Source organism: Amphiprion ocellaris, chromosome 15, assembly GCF_022539595.1.
Source record: "Amphiprion ocellaris isolate individual 3 ecotype Okinawa chromosome 15, ASM2253959v1, whole genome shotgun sequence".
In the NCBI taxonomy this organism is placed as follows: domain Eukaryota; kingdom Metazoa; phylum Chordata; class Actinopteri; family Pomacentridae; genus Amphiprion; species Amphiprion ocellaris.
In genome coordinates, this window is record NC_072780.1 from 10,559,810 (window position 1) to 10,580,799 (window position 20,990).

General features: G+C 40.3%; 1 protein-coding gene across 1 annotated transcript; it reads left to right on the forward strand.

The window, feature by feature from the left end:
• The first annotated feature begins 374 nt into the window (after positions 1-374).
• On the forward strand, positions 375-19,346 carry poc1bl (POC1 centriolar protein homolog B (Chlamydomonas), like). The gene is made up of 11 exons (XM_023281960.3): positions 375-534; positions 3,640-4,091; positions 7,305-7,474; positions 9,513-9,702; positions 9,813-9,998; positions 10,233-10,350; positions 13,286-13,462; positions 15,010-15,141; positions 16,030-16,140; positions 17,346-17,498; positions 17,620-19,346. The coding sequence occupies exons 2-11, from the start codon at positions 3,706-3,708 to the stop codon at positions 17,749-17,751; spliced, it is 1,755 nt and encodes a 584-aa protein (XP_023137728.1). The 5' UTR covers positions 375-534; positions 3,640-3,705; the 3' UTR covers positions 17,752-19,346.
• The last annotated feature ends 1,644 nt before the right edge of the window (positions 19,347-20,990 follow it).

Consider the following 20,990-nt stretch of genomic DNA (forward strand, 5'->3'; position numbering starts at 1 on the left):
AATTACTTGTTTATTTTATATTAAAATATAAGGTGTCCTGTTTTGCCAGCAGTGTCTGTAAATAAAAAGTGTCATAACATCATGTGTTAGAAGTGGAGACAATAATTCAGCGTTTTTTTCCTTCTTTTTCGTTTCTTTTTCCATCCCTCTATATTTTAGTAAGAGGATCAATATTTATAGAACTGTGTCAAGTTGGGAGCTAAAAATTAATGAATACAATTTCAGAAGCAATAGTCTCCCTGTATTTTTCAAAGTGGTGCAAAAAAAAAAGCTGATACCTTTTGTTTATTGTGTAAAGTTCATCATTTGTACTTTTATTTGTTGTGTCTCGGTCGTGCTGTTATTCTGAAAGGTTGCAGAGGAAGCTGTGCAGTTACGGTGACTAACTTGACCCGGGTCAGTGTGGAGGCGAGGATGTGGGTCTGCTGACATCTGCAAGCCAGAGGTTTAACTGGAAGACGACCGCAGTCAGGCTGACACATAACGGCCTCAGCAACCGAGAACAAACTCCGAGACATGTAACTTGTCGAGCAGGTAAACTCTCACCGGCTAACCGTCTTTTCTGTTCCAGAGAAATGCCTTTTTTTTTTTCCAAACGTGACGCGGTGTCCACAAGTGTCTGTTGTCGATAACTTAATTTGTGCTCTCGACTTATTTGCATGCCTGCTAAAGTCAGCAAAGTTAAACTACAAAGTTTGACACCGAAGCTAATAAATTAGCTCTAAGTGGTCATTTAGCCGCTAACTGTCGCTTTTGGAAAGTTGAGATTGGTCATTGTTCTTCCGAGTCACTGCTGCGCTAATCTGCATACTTAATGCGACCTTGAAGGAGACTGAAGCTCCCAGCCTTGTGTGCTGGCTGTCAGATAAATTATGATGCTAACACTGATTTAGTTTGACAGATGTGGAGACCTGTTGCTGAACTGTGCGTTACCGACTGCAGCTATACTCGTGACAGACACCCTCCACTCCTCTCCCCGGTCTCTCCTTTGCCTTCAAGCGCCTTTCGAGTCGCCTTTACACTAATAAAAAGAGCAAAAACATAATTAAGATGAAAGTTCTATGCATAGAAGGGCAGTGGAGTGGAGTGCTGTGCTTTACTTTTGCTTTTAAGTGGCACATTTTGTTCATCCAGTCTGCTCAAGTGAAGCAAGAGAAGCTGCATTTGTCAGAGCTCTGTTTTAAAACACAGCCCAAGTCTGTTTGGGTTTATTTGTATGTGTGTCAGAGACATCCAGCTTTTAAATTAATCCCATCATCAGTCATTGTAGCCCGGCTCATTTAAAACACTTGCTGTCAGAGTTGTGTACGCTGAGCGCAATTAGCTACGAGCTGTTTGTGTTGCTGAGAGGAGTCAGTGATCCCGTCTTGTGGGTCTTCTAAAACCTTACGTCGCTGAGTGTCAGTTTGTGTAACCTGTTCCTCTGGTGCTTCTGGGATTTTACACCACTTGCAGCTGTTTGTGTTTCTATCTTGACTGGTTGACAAGGAAATGAGCCGTGTATTGTATGCAGCACATACTGTTCATTCCAGGCTAACCATGGAGACCAAAGTGGACTTAAACCGCAACGTTAACTTCAGACCTGACATCAGACATGAAGCCTAATTTGGCTCAGTCGCAGAAGAAGTATTCAGATCTAATACCAATGTAGCAATGTAAAAATACTCCTTTACAATAGTAAAAGTTCTGCATGATTACACATTTGTACAATAATCAGCAGCAAAGTGTAGTTAAATGTATTAAAGTGCTGCTTTGCTCCCTCAGACTGAAACATAATTATATTTAACATCATTAGATTGCTAAAAATAGAAGATAACCATCAATTCATGTGCATTATTTTTCCATAGATCCCTTTTTGACACTTTTGAGGTTGAATGGTTACCAGAGATTGCAGCACAGGAAGGCAAATGTCATCCCTTGCCTACTTTTTTTGTGTGATTCTCTCTCATCCAGAAACTGGAACAGGACTTAAGCTGCATCTTAGCCTTCTGTGCCCTCCTGCTCGCTCCAAACAGCTCCCCAGTAAGGCTATCAGATTCAGAGAGAGTGGAAGGTGTGTTGGACAGCCAATAAAAGGGGGTTTTGTCTGCAAGCGTCTCCATTTTGAGACCTCAGGACTCCCGAGTCTTCTGGCCAGAGCCCAGACTGGAGTGAAAGGGCTATGCTGCTGCCTTGATGGACTCAGTGAAAGTCCAGTTTCCTTTGACTCTGTATCGTAGATCTGTGGACTCGCGTGCAGCAGCATTTTCTGAGAAGCTACATGAAGTCAAAACCTTTCCCAGAAGTAACAATGTTTTTGTAGAAGTAGGAATTAGCCATCACTGGGCTGTGGTGTGAGGAAGAGGAAGCAATGCAGGGGTGTGTGTGTGTGTGTCTGTGTGTGCACATCATTATTACCACTAAGCCTGTCTGGCATTAGCTGGCACTACTGTAAACGGCACCCTGCTCTAATATTAATGCAACACAATTATGGGATTACATGCAGTTCAGTGTTGACATAGTTAAGTAGTCTGTTCTTACTGCCACCCAATTTTGGCATGTTAAGCTCATCTGTCAGATATGAATGTCTAAATTGCAATCTTCGAGTGTCTATAAACCCACGATAATCCTATTTCCAAAAAAGCAACAAAGGGATTTTTCCTTGTGTAAATTTTCCAGCCCAGGTTTTTGGGCAACCTCTATTTTTGGCTCAGTGGAGTGGAATAGAAATCCTAAGGGGAGGATCCTTCAAAAGGCCTGATACTTAACTAAATGTTGCATGCATAGACCTGAGCGTTTGATTACTATCACACTGTTTTGTTTAAAATATGTTTGCTTTGATGGAAAAATGTTGTGCAAGCCTGTGTATTGTGTTGTACTCTGACAGACAAAAGACACTTGATTGTAAGATACACAGATTGCAAATGGAAAAATGTGATTCTTGCAGTCAAGGTCTTACAAAAGAGTTTCTTGCTGTGTGTGTAGAACCTATCACAAAAGACTTGAGGCTGCCAAGGTTTGCTTAGGAGAGGTATTGACATGAACAAGTGTGATTGGGCTGATTAGAAACCACACAGTGTGATCAGTAAAAGCTGTAACAAATGTGAAGCATCACAGCAGCCTAATATGAGTAAAAACTTCATTACAATGACACATAAAACGGCTCCGTTATAATGAAGTTCATCAGGCTACCGTATCTCTCACTGGAGTGCAGCATCGACTCAATTTATTCAGCACACTGCTGTACTCTAAGCCATAATTTGTCCTCTTTCATCTTTGCAATTTGTATTTAATAAGCATCTTAATGTAGCCTTGAGCATGTGATTATATTTATGATGTCGGTGTTGATTATTACTCGTCTATTCTATTGGAGCTGCATCCTCGGGGCACTTGTGAATTTAGAGGCAGACACAATCTTACTTGGGTGTGTTTAGATGAATAGCTTCACTTAATTGTGAATGGGTTCTTACTTGATTAACCCTCATCCTAATAGGGAGAGCTTTGTTTAAAGACTCGAGTCCTTAAAGTTTCTGCCTGTCAGAGGAAGTTACTGGGTTGAAGTGACTAGTTCAGTGTTGCCTTCTCTGTTGTGTTTCTGACATAACAGATGAATGTTAATGATCGTATTTTTATCGTGTCGTTTTCATTTCTTTCCTCCAGAGGCTTGTGTCCTGAAGGGCACCCTAAAACTCAGCCAGTGACGGTGCCTCCTTGGTGTGTTCCATCATGAGGGGGCGCTGCTCTCGGAAACTGGGCGTGCTGGCCAAGGCTGGCTTCTTGCTGTGGCTCCTGTGGCTGGGCTACCTTTTGTTGGAGCGCTCCACGTACCCCTCCTCTCCGTCTGCAGAGGAAGACGATGAAGAGCGAAATGTTTTGGTGAGACAGGTGTCTGTAGAAGAGAGTGGGATTGACGGGCAGCTGGCTCGGCCGCTCTACCTTAAACCATCACCAGACAACAATGCACCAGGGGAGTGGGGTCGGGCCACACACCTCAACCTCAGCCCTGAAGAGAAGAAGCAGGAGCAGGATACTGTGGAGCGCTACGCTATCAATATCTATGTCAGTGACAAGATCTCCCTCCATCGGCACATACAGGATCACAGGATGAATGAGTGAGTAGAGCAAAAATACAGAACGACCCATTAGTCACTGAGTAATTGGCTGCGACAGCCTGTTGACTAAAAGTGTTTTGCAGCAAATTGCTACTTCCTTTTTATTGCTTTCTTTTTTCTTTGAGGTTCTGGCCAAAACATATGGCCTGAAATGTTGCCTGGAGCAGCACTACAACTGTGATAGGGATAAATGACTCAGTAGAGATTAAGTTGAACTCTTTACTGGAATCAGTTTTCCACTGACAGTTAGAAACAAGGATGATGGCTCTTGTGATGTATTGCAGGGCTTATTGTAGCTGGTGTAAGCAGCTCTCTGCCTGAATGGATTTATTCCATTCAGAGCTGTTGTCCACAGCTATTCTCAGCTCAGTCTCTGTGGTGAAATACACTGTGTGATGTCTTTTATTAGTAGTTTCTGCTTCCGCCTTTGCCATATCCCTTACTGGCTCCCATTCTGATCAAACCCAGATGTAGTATTAGTGTCAGTGTGGTGAGAACCATCATTTAATTATGTAAAGACCGTGTGTTTAGCTTATGTGCCCTGGAGTGTTGAGTGAAGCATACATACTTTGTAGCTTTGGATTCAAGATTATTTCTAAGTACATTTTTTTCTAAAATACTGACAATTAAACATGTCACACTAAATTGTTTGAATTGCCCTTTGTAGTACAGACAGAGAAAAATGAATCTCATAGGTTGCCTAGGTTAAACTGTTTTACCAGATAACCAAAGGCTGATACTTTGATCTTCTCCCTGCGCTGAGAAAACTGCCAGGGAGGTTGACAGTCACACTTTGTTCTCATTCAGAGATAAAGTTGAAACAAGAGATACCATTATCACCGTAACAGCATTCCTGGGCAGTACTTTGTAGAGAAACAAACCCACTGTACCAACGTGTGATGTGTGTCTTTGCCCTTGCAGAGTGCAAGTGCACATTTGATTTCCCTTTTGGTGAGTGATTTCGAACCTGATATAAGTGAGTGAAGACACGTTGTGAGGTGTCAATTAGCAGGGAAGAAGTGGCGTACAGTTTTGTCTCATATGCTTCAGCTTTCTGCTTACTTGTAACATTATGGAGCGACCGTGACACCAGACACAGTGGTACTCTTGGCTTGTTTTTGCATGAACAGAGCTTATTCATACGCTTACAGAGTTGTCATGTTAATGAGAAATTTTTGGCACACTCCAAATAGGTTTAAGCCAGTGCCAAGAGCAAATCACTGGCTCCAAAATGAAAAGAATTAAGGCTGAAAGATTTTGATTAAAATATGTATTTTTTTAACGGATTTTCCAATAGTGATTTGGTTTGCAATTCAGTTTTGTAAGTATTCATTGTATTACAGATTTAAGATATGTGATGCTGCATTACCACAGGAGATACAGTCAAAATGTCAACTCTTCTATATTGTGGAGCAAGGATGACAACTTAAACATACAAATTGCTCCCAACATGTATTTGTTACTGACACAGAGCTCTACGTTATGGCATTTGTTACCTCACAATACTTTCATGAGCCTTTTTAATATAGAGTAACAGTCGCAAACAGCACTGAAAACGTTGTTTGTTTAGCAGACTTTGTAAGACCTTAACTGCTTTTCCTTTACTTTTTGTCCGTACACTCATTATATTGCTGACTGTGGTGCATTTTTGATTGCTGGTATGGGTTTGTAGAGTTGCCTTGTGATGTGGCGACTGTTCCACGACAGACCTACCAGGGTACTTCTTTTTGTCGTCGTATATCTGTCATGGAAAAATTTCCAATTTTTCTTCTGGCTGAGAGGCAATGTTTTCTGCCATGAATGTAACATATTTCTTGGGTTTCATGTGATTGTTTGTGGATATACGCAGCTAATTTGGGCCACTTCTGATTGATTAGCATGACTGTCACACAAGGAGGATGGCATGAATTTGTAAATCCATTGACATGGCAGTTTAAACCTGCTGCATATATTGCACTGCATAAAATGTCTTGGGTTTCTTTTACTCAACTACAAAAGACATGTTTGCTTATCAAATGGTCATAAATGACAGGAAAATGCATAGAATTCTGTCAAAAAAGGGAACACAGCCTCATTGCCTTTACTGTACACATTGTGTCATGCATCACCTGCCAAAAGCCCTTTCTGAACTAGGAAAATCCCTGGATATATGGATGGGTTGTGAAAGAACATGTTTTTACGACTAAATACATATAGATGAAGTGTGAGTGATAGTCAGGCATCGTGGTCTGTTATTACGTGAAGTGAGATTTGTGAATTCTACTCTTCACAGGTGTCAGTGAATGGATGGAGAATTCCCCTTCAGTTGTCAGACAGTCCCAGGTGCAATAGTGTTTCTGTTTGGATTTTGGCCTAGCGATACTCCACGCAAATAGATTTTGTCCTATCGGATTAATTTATTTTAAGATGATGTGTAAATGCTTGTTATCATTCTGGACTCATTCCCTGACAACTTAAGTTTCCTGTTGAGTAGGTTTCGTTGCCCAATTGCTTTAGACTGCTGTCTCCACAATGAAAGTGCAGCACGATGAACACTTTTCTTTTGAGAGAAGCAAATCAACAGATTTAAGTGGCTTGGATTAATGCTAGGACATGATGTTTTGTTCTAATCCCAACTCGCTTCCACCAGTGTCATAGCTGTGAGATGAGTCTCTGGCCACAAAAATAACTGTTAATCTTGTTTTTGTCCAAGTAGTTAAGCTCTCACTGTACTGTAGACAATAAAATAGAGTTTATTGGAAATGTTTGTCCTTTTATGATTCTTAATTAGCCCCCTCCTTAACACCTAGTTTGTTCTCTTTCTTTCAAGTTTTTATTCCTCTTATTTTAATTCTCTTCCAGTTTTTTTCCCACTTTAGCTCTCTCTGTTTTGCTCTTTTCGTCTCTGTTTGCTCACGTTTCTGCCGTCTCTCCCAGAGTGCTTCTGTGGTATGTTGCTCATCAGTGTGATACCCTCCCCACCCCCATCCATATTTCTGGAGCTCTTTATTGTTTTAATGACTGCCATCTGGATTAAGACCAAATACTTCCTCCTGCCACACTAGTTGCTGAAGCTGCTCTGGCCGTATGAAAAATCATCTCTTACTTATGAGTTCCTTCTAAATTTCTGTTGTTTTTTTGATAAATATGTGCTGTATATGTCTACTAATGCTTATGTCAACTCTGTCTCTCCCTTCCTCCACCCACACAAACACACACACATGAATACCTTAGATGCCGAAGTAAGAAGTTTGACTACCGACATTTACCAACCACCTCTGTGATCATAGCCTTCTACAACGAGGCCTGGTCCACCCTTCTGAGGACAATTCACAGTGTGCTGGAGACCACGCCTGCCATCCTGTTGAAAGAGATCATCCTCATTGACGACTACAGTGACCGAGGTCAGGCACTCAGCGCTAAACAAACCTGTGTTGTTTTGTCTCTCTGAAAGACAAAACAACACTCTGGCAGAATAATGTCCTTTCAAGCTGAGAAACAAAGAGGACTGACAGTTTTGGCCTAGATAAGTAAAACAGACTAGCCAAACCTCACTTGTGTGCTTTGATTTTGTCACAGTGACAGTGTACAAATTACTCTGCTATAAATAGAAAAAAAGATGCTATGTATGGAGCAGTGAGTAGTAAATGTCTCTGAATATATTGCAGAAACGATTAGAAAAACATCCTAGTTATGAAACAACAGTCAGTGTTAGAAGTTAGCAACTTCTTCGCAAAGCAGCTGCAGATGATTTGTTTTATTCCTGCAGGTCTCTGCTCCAGTCTCAGCTTGTCTCATTCTTAGCGTTTACGCTTGTGTGAATGTGGGGTTTCATTTTGATAGCCGGCTCGTATTTCCAGTCCATTAATTGCAAAACAAGAAGACGATTGAAGTGTTATTATTCATATAATTCTTGAGTGGGCCTCTGTGTGAGACAGTCGGGAACTTTAGCTCTAAAGTTCTTGACCTTGGTTACAGCATGTGTAACAAAGTAGCCACAACTCAAAGTCTGCACACTGACTTTAAGGAGCTTTCAACCACATCTCACCATTTTCAACAGTGAATTGAATGCCTGCTTTCTGCGGTCTTTGAGAATGATACTACTCCGTCTCAGAAACTGGATATAGGAGCAGCTTGATGTCTGTCTGTGTCAATGGAATTAGGATTTGTTCCCAGCTAGTCTCGTCCGTGTGTATCGGAGACATTACACCATAATGGTGACTTCAGTGAGCACTGAGCTGCACTGACATCATTTCCTCTCCGTTAACCACCCTGACCAAATGGAATGCTAGACATGCCACTCCCGAACCAGAAGGGTTGCTGCAGACAGACAGCGACTGGAGGACTGACACCTCTGTCATGTTATCCAGCTGGTTGAACAAGGTCTTTTATATCAAGTTTGTTAAGATGTCAGTTGTTTATTTGCCAATAAAATGTGTAGTATGTCATTCACCAGCAAGAGCTTAAATGTCAGAACTGACTTAACCCTGTGTTAAATTTATTATACAATGAGGTTTCCCAAATTCCATAACACTGTCGCTCAAATCTACAGCCTTTGAGCTGATTTGTGCTGCCGCAAATTTCCTTTTGGCTGAATCTGACCTGCGCTAATTGGGGCAGCAACTAACGATTATTTTCATTGTAAATGAATCTACTGATTCTTAACTTGTTTGGTCTATAAAATGTGAAAAATCTGAGCCTGAGATGACATCTTCAAATGTCTTGTTTTTTCCACTACCCAAAGACATACAGCTTAATGTCACAGAGGATTACTGAGAAAGGAAATTTAAAAAATTATGAGGCTTAAATTGAAGAATTTAGATTTTTTCAAATCGATTAATTTAAAAACTCAACAACTGAGCAAGCACTTCAAACACTAATCAGGTTAGGAATAAAAATTGAAGTGACTGACTAGATGGACAACAAACTTGGGCATTTTTTGAGTCAGGAGTTCAAAATTAAAACAGAAAAAGGTAAAATTTAATATCTGACATGCATTGAAGAGACGTACCTACAAATATATGTATTTGTTGCCTCTGGTTTCTAGATTTGAATGTAGGCACTCGTTTTTACTGACGGTCCAAAAATATGCTGAGGTTAATTGATTATTCTAAATTTGCCGGTAGGTGTGAGTGCGAGTGTGACTGTTTGTCCTGTTTTAAGTTTTGAAATTATTTTCTTGTTTTTTTACTGTGAAGCACTTTGGTCACCCTTTGGGCTGTTGTAAAGGGCTATATAAATAAACTTTGATTGATTGATTTTACTGACATCTTGACCATAGCAATTTCATAAACCATGTAATTGGAAGTAGCTTTGCACCTCTCAGCCAGTTTAACTGTTGTCTATCTGTAAGAAAGAACAGCTTTGTGGGAACAGGAAATAACCTAATTTTAATAATAAGAATCTTTATCCCTGTGTGCTTGTTTGTTTTGTGCAAAATAGTCTACCTGAAATCCAAGTTGGCCGACTACATTAGTAATCTGGAACGTGTCCGACTCATCCGCACCAACAAAAGGGAGGGTCTGGTTCGGGCACGTCTCATCGGCGCCACCTATGCCACGGGCGATGTACTGACATTTCTTGATTGCCACTGTGAATGTGTCCCTGGCTGGATTGAGCCTCTGTTGGAAAGGTGAGACTTTTCTATACAGTTAAAACCAAAACTATGTTAAAATTGACACAACAACGATTGTCTTTTTCCACATTCACCCAATTTCTGCATTTTCCTGCCTTTGTATTTAGGATTGGTGAGAATGCCAGTACCATCGTGTGCCCCGTGATCGACACCATTGACTGGAACACCTTCGAGTTCTACATGCAAACTGATGAGCCGATGATCGGAGGATTTGACTGGAGACTCACCTTTCAGTGGCACTCTGTCCCTGAAGTGGAACGCAAGAGGCGCAAGTCTCGCATTGACCCCATCAGGTAACAGTATGATACTTTGTGACGTCTCCTCACATGAGAGATCACCTTATCAGATTGGCAGGTACCAGTGTAGAGATCTGCTGTCAAAAATGTAATACACCTCTTAGTGCTAATGTGTTGCTATGTGTTCTGTTACTTAGAATAAAACACTTGCTACTTTTATTACACCTTAACACTGTGGGACTGATCTGTACTTCCTGTTAAAATGATGTTCTTATGCCTGTATTCTGACAGGTCTCCCACTATGGCAGGTGGCTTATTTGCTGTGAGCAAGGCTTACTTTCAGTACCTTGGCACATATGACACAGGCATGGAGGTGTGGGGAGGAGAAAACCTGGAGCTCTCCTTCAGGGTGAGTTCAATTTTCCATCAGCGAGGATTACAGAGTGAAGTCTCTGCTTTACCACCGCAGTGCCACTTAGCAATATGAGACCAGAGTGCAGCTTTTAAAATATTGGGAAAGAGGGACTTGTGGTGTTACCAAATCTCCTGTTCCCACACAGAGCATCCATTGACTCAACTCGCTTCTAACTGTGATAAAAGTAAAGAGAAAGCTCAGTAGATGAAGGGGTTTTTTTGGCATCTCATTGCCAGAGTGAATATGTTTTCATGTTGTAAGCCACTGATTCATCAGTCTAACAGCTAACAGTCAGTGCGTAATTGATGCGAAAGCGACACATGCCAGTGTCGGATCGCAGTCAGCCGTGGCATCTGAAACTGCACCCTGATATTGGCTGATACCTTGTTGTGACGTTGGTGTCGCTTTTCACTTGTTTGCGTCAATCAAATTGGCACAGATTTGTAGACTCTGTGTATGTTGTGGCAGGAAGATGCAAGGCTAGGTGATGTAAATCATGTGTGTATGATTTATATGTGGTGTATTTGATTTCAGGGTGAAGATGAATGTGCTGTTCCCCTGAGTTATGTGTTATGCATGTGGAAACAAAATTGCCTCTCTCTTGGACTTTTTGCCATACATAATTTATGTTTAGTCAATTGGCTTTCAGGTCTGTTTTTGGAGTGCTCAAAAATAATGGTGCGTGGTAAAATGCCTGGTGAATTAAGATTGAAAAGACTGTCATGTAGAGGCTGTTTGGCCATGGATATATGATAATGATTTTGCCTTGTGTAATTGGAACATAGCTCAGCCAAGTATCAAGAAATACCTTGTTAACAACCTTTCATTCTTTAAGCTTCTTTTTTTTGGTTTTTCTATGGCGAAATATCTAGCAATTATACAATGTAAATTGGAATCATAAATCCGAGTGGCGTTCAAATGCAACTGTATGACTCACAAGAAGCAGGGGTTGAATTTTTATGGTAAAATTGAAGATAAATTATTCATCCAGAAGGGACTTGCAGCATAGCATCAGCCAGCGCACACATTATTTTTTATGAAGTAAGGTTTGTATACTAGTTCAAATAAATGTTTAGGCTTCCCTGTGCTTGGACATTATGTAAAATATGTAAGATGATGTAAAAATCTTAGCTTCCCATCTACATATAAATATTTTAACATACTTGAATATTGTGCCAAGCCAAACTGTGTGGAAGATTAAGTCCTTTTAACACAAAGTTTAAGCTCAAAGTTTAGGGGTTGAAATGTGGTTGAACAAATACACTTAAAGTCAAACAGAATTGTTATATTCAGTATTTTGTGGAAAGTCATTTGTAGTCAGTGACTTTCTGAAGTTTTTGATCCATAGATGTCACCCTCTCTGCTGATGCTCTTGCAGGCCTTCTCTACAGGCAACTCCAGCTCTTGCTTGTTGTGGCGTCTGTCTGCTGTTATTCTGGTCTTCACCTACTGGAATGCAGCTCAATCAAATTGAGATCACGTGATGAACTCGGCCAGTTGAGGATATTCTTCCTCTTTGTCCTGAAAAGCTCTTGTATGTATCGCATGCATAATGAAATGGCATCCAATCTGAGCGCACATAATGCTCTTGTAAACCTCTGCTTTTCATCCTGTTACATTCTGTCAGCAGTAAAATGAAAAATAAATGCCAGTGTGCCAGTTCCATCTGCAGCCATACATACCCAGGCCATGAGACAGATGAAGCAGTGCTTTGGGTCACGAGCTAAACTTTTTTTTCTGTTCTATTTTAAAATATTTTGACAGAGTTTTTTTTTTTTTTTTTGGTCTCTAGAGAAGTTAGTTTTGCAAGTCTACTAACTTCTGAGAATTGCCAGCTTGGCTTGAGCTAAATGCTCTGAGGTTCTGGTCATAAAAACTTCTCTTGATCATTGACAAAGAAACGTACACTTACATCCTGCAAACCATTGTGGATTTGCTGTGCAGGGCTGAAGGTTTCTGTCTTTGCCAGGCAAGTGGTTTTTCCTTAGTCTAATAGGCCATTTGCTGTTTTGTAGCTTTTCTGTGTGCAATTGCTTTAAAAAAAAAAAAAAAAAAAAAAAAAGGCTATTGCTGTTGATTTAAGCAAGCCAACTACCTTTTGTTATCTCTCTGATAGTTTTTTTTTTTTTTTGCTCTTTTCAGCCGTATGATTATCTTCTCCTCACAGTGACAGAAAACTCCACCCCAATCTAAACGGCAGCTCCCAACTGTCAGTCAGCTCTGAGCCATGTATGAGCCCCTTTGTGCATGAACCAACGTAGAAATGACATACAGCTGCCAAAAAAACAACATTAAGCAGCCCAGTGTCCAGTTACTTATAAACCCTTGCAATTTTGTACACTGTGTTACAAGAGCTATATCTCAAAGTTAGTTCTTTCATTATTGATGTAATTCTACTCAAATTGAATTTGAGACTTGGTACTTTATTGTACTATCCATATTTTATTTCAGACTGAATGTGCTGCAAAGACGCTCGATAAATGTGCAATTGTCCGAATACTTTCGGTTTGGACTGCATATTGAATTTGATTTGAATTCTCAAGTAGCAAAGTTCACCTGTTGTTGTGGCTTGTCAGTTCACGTGCGATTTACACCTGACAATATACCAGGTTAATGATAAACACACTGTGTCTGTGTCATTGCTGTTTCTTTATTACACCATGTGTGTATCATTGCAACAGCCCACACTAAAGGAGTGGAAATGCATCAATCCAGCTGACAGATAATGCCCTGCCTCTAAATATAAACATCTTGTATAAAAGAACACGTTGCAGTTGTTTTTGAGCATTATATGACATCAAATAAGGAAAATATGCCAAAACATGAACAATAAATCAATAGATGAGTAGGGCCGATAACATTCTGAATTTAAAGGAAATTAAAAAGAAAAGATTTTATCTGTAGTATGTCACGTGTCTGGCACCCTCAGGTGTGGCAGTGCGGGGGAAGCCTGGAGATTCACCCCTGCTCTCACGTGGGCCACGTGTTTCCTAAAAAGGCTCCTTATGCACGACCCAACTTCCTCCAAAATACTGTGAGAGCTGCGGAGGTTTGGATGGACTTTTATAAACAACACTTCTACAACAGGAACCCCCCGGCCAGAAAGGTACGAAGCATATAAACAAAGAAACTACGATTTTAAACTGTGTGCTGCCGTGATACTGAACACTTCTAGTATCATATTGGAAGAAATCCATTCTCCAAGCCACGCGTTTCATCTTGGTTAGCCTAGCTTGCTTTTCATTCATTCATTCATTCATTCATTCATTCATTCATTCATTCATTCATTCATTCATTCATTCATTCATTCATCTAGTATTAAATTGAAGCTCTGCATTAATGACATGTTACACCTTGCAGCACCATGTTAATATAGTACAGTGTGTGTTTTAACTTTGTCGTTAGATATAGATCTTTCATATAATTCACTATCTTGGTGTCAATATATCATCACCCTCTGTCTCCCTGACTGGGTCAAACCTGTGTGTGTGTGTGTGTGTGTGTGTGTGTGTGTGTGTGTGTGTGTGTGTGTGTGTGTGTGTGTGTGTGTGTGTGTGTGTGTGTGTGTGTGTGTGTGTGTGTGTGTGTGTGTGTGTGTGTGTGTGTGTGTATATGGGTGCGTGTACGTGCGCATGGGTGTGTTTGGTACGTGTGCTGTGCCTCTCAGGTTCTGAGTATTGGGCACCATCAAAAATTCATGTATCTCAGTTTCACCTATCTGAAAAAAAGTACATTATTTATGTCTGGGATCTTTGATCAAACAATAAATTACCTGGTCAGTGGGAGATTGAACACAGCACTGCCAGATCAGATCATAAGCTGCAAATCTATTGTACTCCTGACATAAAATGTTAACTATAGAGCTATACACATACTACTGGTTTAGAGTATTGCATGATAGATTTTTTATAAAGTTACTTTTGATTTAATAATCAGACTTTTACAATATTCACACAGATGGACAGCGGCTTCACAGGATCTTCCAGATTTGTTGTTTGCTTTTTGATGATTTTTTTGTATCCTGGATATTAGAGATTTAGTGTAGAATGGCTTAACTGCATTATCAGTTTTCACAAAGGATTAAAGGAGGATCCAAATCTTATTTACTTACTTACATACTTGTATGTTTTTGTTAAGATGAGAAACTGTGTGCCTTACTTGTTTTTCAAACAACATTTTGTTAAATTTTCTGATCTTAAAACACTGGTTAAAACACTTAGTGTGCGACTTAAATAGTTTAGGCTGCGTGTAAGACCACACTTTTACATTCCTCCCTCAGGCATTGCTAAGGAAGACCATGTGTTAATGTTCTGGACTTGATTAAGGTGGAGTTCCACAGCTTAGCAAATACAGCTATCTAAAGTATGTACAGTGAGCGTGAAATTGGTGCTCATAAGATTTTAGGAGACGTGCAGGATTTGGCCATCATAACCAGGATGTAAATATTGACTTTTAGGGTGTGACTGTCTTTGTTTTAGACCCCATAGTGTGCATTCTGTAATGAATAAAGTCATAATCAATAAAGATTAAGTGATATTGTCGCGTCATGGAGGTGTATGCTAAAAACAACTTTACCATACTCTCCTGCCAACCAAATACAATGTAGGCTTTCACCACCAACAACGACTGATCTACTGTGTGCATATTTTATAGGAGACCTATGGGGATATCTCAGAGCGGTTGCTGCTGAGGGAGAAGCTGAAATGCAACAGTTTTGACTGGTATTTGAAGAATATCTACCCTGACCTGCATGTACCTGAGGACAGAGAAGGCTGGCATGGGGCTGTAAGTGTCTCCTAACCGTACACTGTGTCTGAATCCCATTATTTATCCAGCATTTTATTTTACACAGATCTCATGAAATGTAGAAGTCACAAAGAGAATGACAGCATCGCTGTGCCTTTTTTAAAAAAGTCCATCTGAGTCGCAAACTGGCTATTAGGCTGCAGCATGATATGGGAAAATCTTTCTGAAAGTAAGAAGGCTGGACTAAGACAAACAAAAGCTTTGAAGCCCATTTGGACTGGGCTCAAGACCATTATAATCCAGGCACCTGATGAAATATTACATTGTAAAATGCTTCGCACACAAATCTTGGTGGGCTCAATGTTGGATTCTGAAATCCTTTATTTTCAGGCTCAACAATGTAACTACTCTGTCTGAAGAAAAAAGGTAACTCCCTGAGAGATTTCTTCTTCGGCCTTATTATCCAAAAATCCACCACTTTGCTGTGTTGGAGCTTGTTTCATGTTTTACACTGATAAATTTAAACATACATGTTATAGAACAAGGATATTGTCAGAAATCCTGAATGGTCAACTGTCTAAACTACCCACAGGTACACTATGACATAACTTGAAAATGCTTCGTTTTCCGGGGGAGAGATATTTGCATTTACTTCTGAATGCACAAGAAAGTAAAATTTATGTCATTACAACTGCATATTGATTAATAGGTGTGCGTTGATGTAGAAAATAGAAAATCAGCAGGTGGAAGTCTGTCTTTGTTTCTGGAGAAAATCGAATCTACTAGCTTCAGGGGTGCTGTTCTGTGTGTGATCTTACAGTCTGACCTGCCTGTAGAGAATAAAACCAATAAGAGACTCCTCACAGGAATCGATGCACAGTACAGCATTTTAATTGTTATTGATATTAATTGTTTTCCTCCTTCCAGGTACGTAGCTCAGGGATACATTCAGAGTGTCTTGACTACAACGCTCCAGAGCACAATCCCACAGGTGCCCACATTTCTCTGTTTGGTTGCCATGGCCAGGGAGGCAACCAGGTACGTTAAGTATTTCACCGTATTTATCCTGTCTTTCTCCACCTCTCTCACGCACATATTCTCTCTTGACACAATCCCACAGCTTCTCTTGGCCCAGTGGGGGATATATGCCGATGCTTTCTGCAAACTCCTAAAACGAACTGCCACAGTCGATTCACACCAGAAAATTGTTCTCTGCTGGTGTGTCCAGCATGACTGGAATGTAATGAAGGGAAAACTAAAGACCGTACTGCATCCACATATACCTAAAAAAATGTGCAGTCAAATCACAGGCGCTATTAATCTGATTGAATACCAACTCCAGTGATGGATAGTTTAGCAAGCAGCAGATTATTTCCCTGTGAGGATGTATATTTAATGTTGGAGTCAGACAATATGCAGAACTCCTTTCTTTGGATCTTCAACCTGCTTGATATCTCTGATTACCCCACTGATGCACCGCATCAGGTGTCCTCAGTCACAAAAAGCACCATGTGTGACTGAAAATCAATGTTTGAATGGCTCTCTGGTGAAACAAAAACCTAAGGGCTCTTCACCACCTCCCTCCTGCCCCCCTTCTCTGGTCCACATAAGAACCACGTTCCATTTAAAAGATACATGAGCCTCGCAGACAGAATAAATGGCACAGCCTGGGTAAATAAGTTTGAAGCCAGACACAGCGTCCCTGTGTGAGTCTTTTATTAGAAATGACCATTATGGGCCCCGATGCACCTGAAAGATGTATGAGATGTGAAGTGAAGGATGGGGAAGTATGAAGATTGATTACCTGACCCTCCGTTTAACGGGTAGCCCAGGGAGCATCGCTTCTTTTGTCCCACTGGGCCAGGATGTTGAAATGACACCAGAGGGGAAGAGTTGGGTTTGTGTTCATGTCTGCTTGATTGAGAGGGCCAAGGCCCTGTCTTTACTGATGAGATCCCGTGACACACATGCAGACACACCATGCAACGCTGGCTTAGCTAGGACATGATCCCACAGCAGATAAAAATATCCTGTAATCATAGTGGAAAAAAATGCCAAACTGCACTACTTGGCTTGTTCAAACTGTCTAAATACAGTGAAATGTAATAAAACAAATTGGAAAGAACGAGGAACATCATTTTAATCTCTTAGTCACTGCAAATACAAGCTTGTTGCTAACGGAACACACTAACTGTATATATGGGGAAAAATAGCTACATAACCAGGTCTCTCTTCTGCTCCAGTACTTCGAACTCACATCTCAGAAGGAGATCCGCTTCAACTCGGTGACAGAGCTGTGTGCTGAAGTACTTGATGGACAGACCTCCATCGGGATGAGACACTGCCCGCGTGATGGGGAGGCCAAACCTCCAAGTGTCATTTGGGAGTTCAGACAGGTAAGGGGTGTATTTCCATAGAATCATGCTCTCCCTCATGCAAGCACAAACCCAACTGTTACTCCACAGAGTGAAGACTCCCACAGATTCTAATGTACAGTTTCCCCTTTAATCCTTACAGGATGGGACCATCTACCATCCTCACTCTGACATGTGTGTGACAGCCTACCGCACAACAGAGGGCCGCACAGACACCCAGATGAGACGGTGCAACCCAGGAGACACAACCCAGCAGTGGAAGTTTGAATGGTAGAAGGAGAGAGTAAAGAAAGTAGCTGGGAACCTCAAGTGACCTTCTATGACCATAGTGCAATTACTACAGTGGAGGTCGTCCCCGCTGCTCCCAATTCTCTCGCTCTACAAGTCTGCACTCCATTTGAATGGGAATGACAAGCAACAAAAGGTCCTGGAAAAAGTCACTTTAAGCCAATGAGTCACCCAATTCAGCGCTTTTATACCCATATGAATGACTGAATAAATGCAGATGGCAGTGGAGTGAATGAGAATTGCAAGGTGAGGTTCATTTGGTCTTTTTATAGAGACTAACTGGAGCTGAAGACTTTATCTTTTTGTGTTGATTTGAAGTGCCTCTGCAACCAAAATGGAGTACATTGCACACCTGAAGTGTCATTATTGTCATGCGTTCTTGCAATGACTTGAAAACAGTGAAACTGATTTGACTGTCCAGCACATGAAGAAGTGCCTTCAAAGATATTTAAGACAGTTTCTTTGGAAACTAGTTGCAAAGTCCTGTTGCACTACAGAATGCTAACTTAATGTGCAATTAACATTAATTATTATTGTTAAATCAGCATGCTTGTTTGTTGAGTTGTCAAGAAAAGAGTAAAACTGGGCTGCTGAAAGAAGATGTGCAGGGAACATAAGGTCGGCAGCAAACCAGTTACTTTCTTACATGCTCCATCATGTGAGTGGAAACCAGGGAGAGCATGTGGTGGTCATACTAGACTGCTTCTCAATTCTGTCTTTTGTCTGTGGAGCCAGTTTCATGGCAGAATACTGCCTGAACAAGACTTGAAGTATAAATTAAGCATTTGAACCAAGTGCGTTTTACCCCAGAGGGCTTGGTGAGTTGACAGGAATGTTGTAATATATTCTTCCCTGTTATGTAAAATTAAGAATACCCTCTAAACTCATCTGTCACTTTGCCTTTGAAAAAATGTCATCCTAAAAAACGTGTGTGCCAAGATGAAATGTGCCAGTGGGTGTCAGATTTTATTTAGAGCATTTTAAATGCTAAAGACTAAAACAACACTGTCTCCATGAACTTGATCTTATTTAGTCGTGAAAAGCCTTAAAGGGAGCAGCTCTGTGCCACTGTTTTGTTAAGACTCCTGTGTGTATAAACTGTACTTGAAACTGCATCTAAAACACTCCAATTTTGTTGTTTTTTTCCCCACTGAGGACCCTATTTGTGCTTCTACTGGGAATCAAAGACCAAGAGATGCAGTGTAAGTGTTGGTGAAATGTTCGGTGGTGAATAGCAGCTTTATCTGTTCAAGACTGATTATCACTGAGCAATGTTTTGTCTCTGTGGTCTTTTGCACTCATGAATATGAGATATTCATACTAGTCGATGGACACAGTAGGTAAACATGTAAGATAACTCTTGTTTTGTGTTACCTTTGTAAATATTGTTTGGTTTAAGGGACCACAGGAGGACAGTGCTCATGTAAAACACCTCTAAAACTACTGATAATGCAAAAGGGAAGTGGATTACTTGATATGAAGAAGATGATGGGAGTGAAATGGGATGGATATTTGAAAATAAGAGAGGTTTAAAGCTATTGGGACGATTGAAAGAATAAAAAAAAAAAAACTAACCACAAATACTGTGTTTTGTATTTTTACTGTCTCCAGTGAACACAGCATATTGTCCTGTCAAAAATAGGAAAACAAATGCTTTTTTGTCCTTTTTAGTTTTTGGCAACATGTGTAATACCAGGTAGAGCAAAGAGTGCACTTGTAAACTGCGGTAACTGTAATACTTGTGTCTTTTTAATGTGCCAAAGTCTATGCAACATGAAATTTATTTTGAATTTACCAAAGACAGAAAAGCTGCTGTTGGATCCAGGCTGCATGAGCCATTGCAGCTGGGATTCCAGCATTCATAGTCATTTGGCACCACCTACTGGCACTAACACTGCTAATGCCAGTCACTGAGAAAGACAGGTATTTCAATTTCTACTCGAGGAAACCAAATGGTCTGGAACTGCATTAATGTTTACCTCGTCTTTATTTTTTTTCTCACAGTTTTCTGTGTATGTGGTTCCAGAGAATTATTAGTGTAAGTCACAATATATGCTTTGTTAATCTGTTCTGTTCTTGATTCACATTTCAGTAAGTAAATATTGCAAGTAAAATTAAAGCGAGCAAGTCAGATTTCGCTTCTTTTAAAATAGATTCACAGTTTGGGTAATAATTACACTTACAGTGTTCAGGGGGTTAGTTTGATTACACTTGGACTAAAAAATTCAAAATGCTGTAAATCTTGAATGATTTTTTGGCTATTTTTAAAATAATTTCCATGCCTTTAATTTGTAGTGGCAGTGAGGACAGACAAAACGGAGAAAAAGCGACTAGGGGAATGTCATGAAGCAGATGGTCCCCAGCTGGAAATTCAACCAGACTCACTGCTCAGGGCATTTCTGCCTGTGTGTTATGCACCCTAATCAGGTGATCAGAGAATTTATATCATCTTCTGAAGATTGAGGTGGATGAAAGAGAGAAATGAAAAGATGAACTTCATTCAGACGACAATAGCGAGCCTGCCGCATAAAGACTGGATTAGCAAGGCAGAGAAAGAAGAACACAACAAAAGAGGAAGGGCATAAAAGGAACCAACTGACAATATGTATTCATAGAATCCATTGTTCATTTTAGTTAGACTACAGATGACCTGTAGTTGTGTAACTTCATATCTCCATCTCCTTCACTTTTCCTGCACTGCTGATTTTTTTCAGTTTTTTTTCCTCAGACTTGTTGCTTTCTTTATCTGTCTGTTGAAGTATTGTTTTATGGCCTTTCAGACAAAATAGGCCATTAAAATGTCCCTTAATGCCTTTTATGAAATCTGCAAGAGACTACTATACTATACTGCAATATAAAGTAGATCTTGATTGACAATGCCACAACATTGAAGCTTTCGGCAGCTTAATGACAGCTTGGTTGTGTTTTTGCTCCATTTCCCCTTTTTTCTTTTCTAAACACATTGGCCATTTTGCAACGTTTTGCCCTTTCAGTTGTGATGTTTTTGGTCCACTGAGACTTCATTTGTGGAATTCCATCCACTAATCTAAAACCTTTATCGAGCAATCATCAACAAAAGTTTTATAATCTGCGGTGTGTGAGGCAGGATCAACCAGTTCCATATTGTATTTTAAATTCCTTCTTTTATAAGTGTTGTTTTAGTTACATATGGGTGTTTCAACAGAATACAAATTTATTTATTAATCCAAAAAAATCAGCTGTTTA

What these genes read in the sequence shown, in the direction of transcription:
- poc1bl (XM_023281960.3), top strand. Translation starts at nt 3,706, where the DNA reads ATGAGGGGGCGCTGCTCTCGGAAACTGGGCGTGCTGGCCAAGGCTGGC. An exon ending in ACCTGGAGCTCTCCTTCAGG is followed by an intron (nt 10,351 to 13,285) that starts GTGAGTTCAATT and finishes TGGCACCCTCAG; the next exon opens with GTGTGGCAGTGCGGGGGAAG. An exon ending in GAGAAGGCTGGCATGGGGCT is followed by an intron (nt 15,142 to 16,029) that starts GTAAGTGTCTCC and finishes TCCTCCTTCCAG; the next exon opens with GTACGTAGCTCAGGGATACA.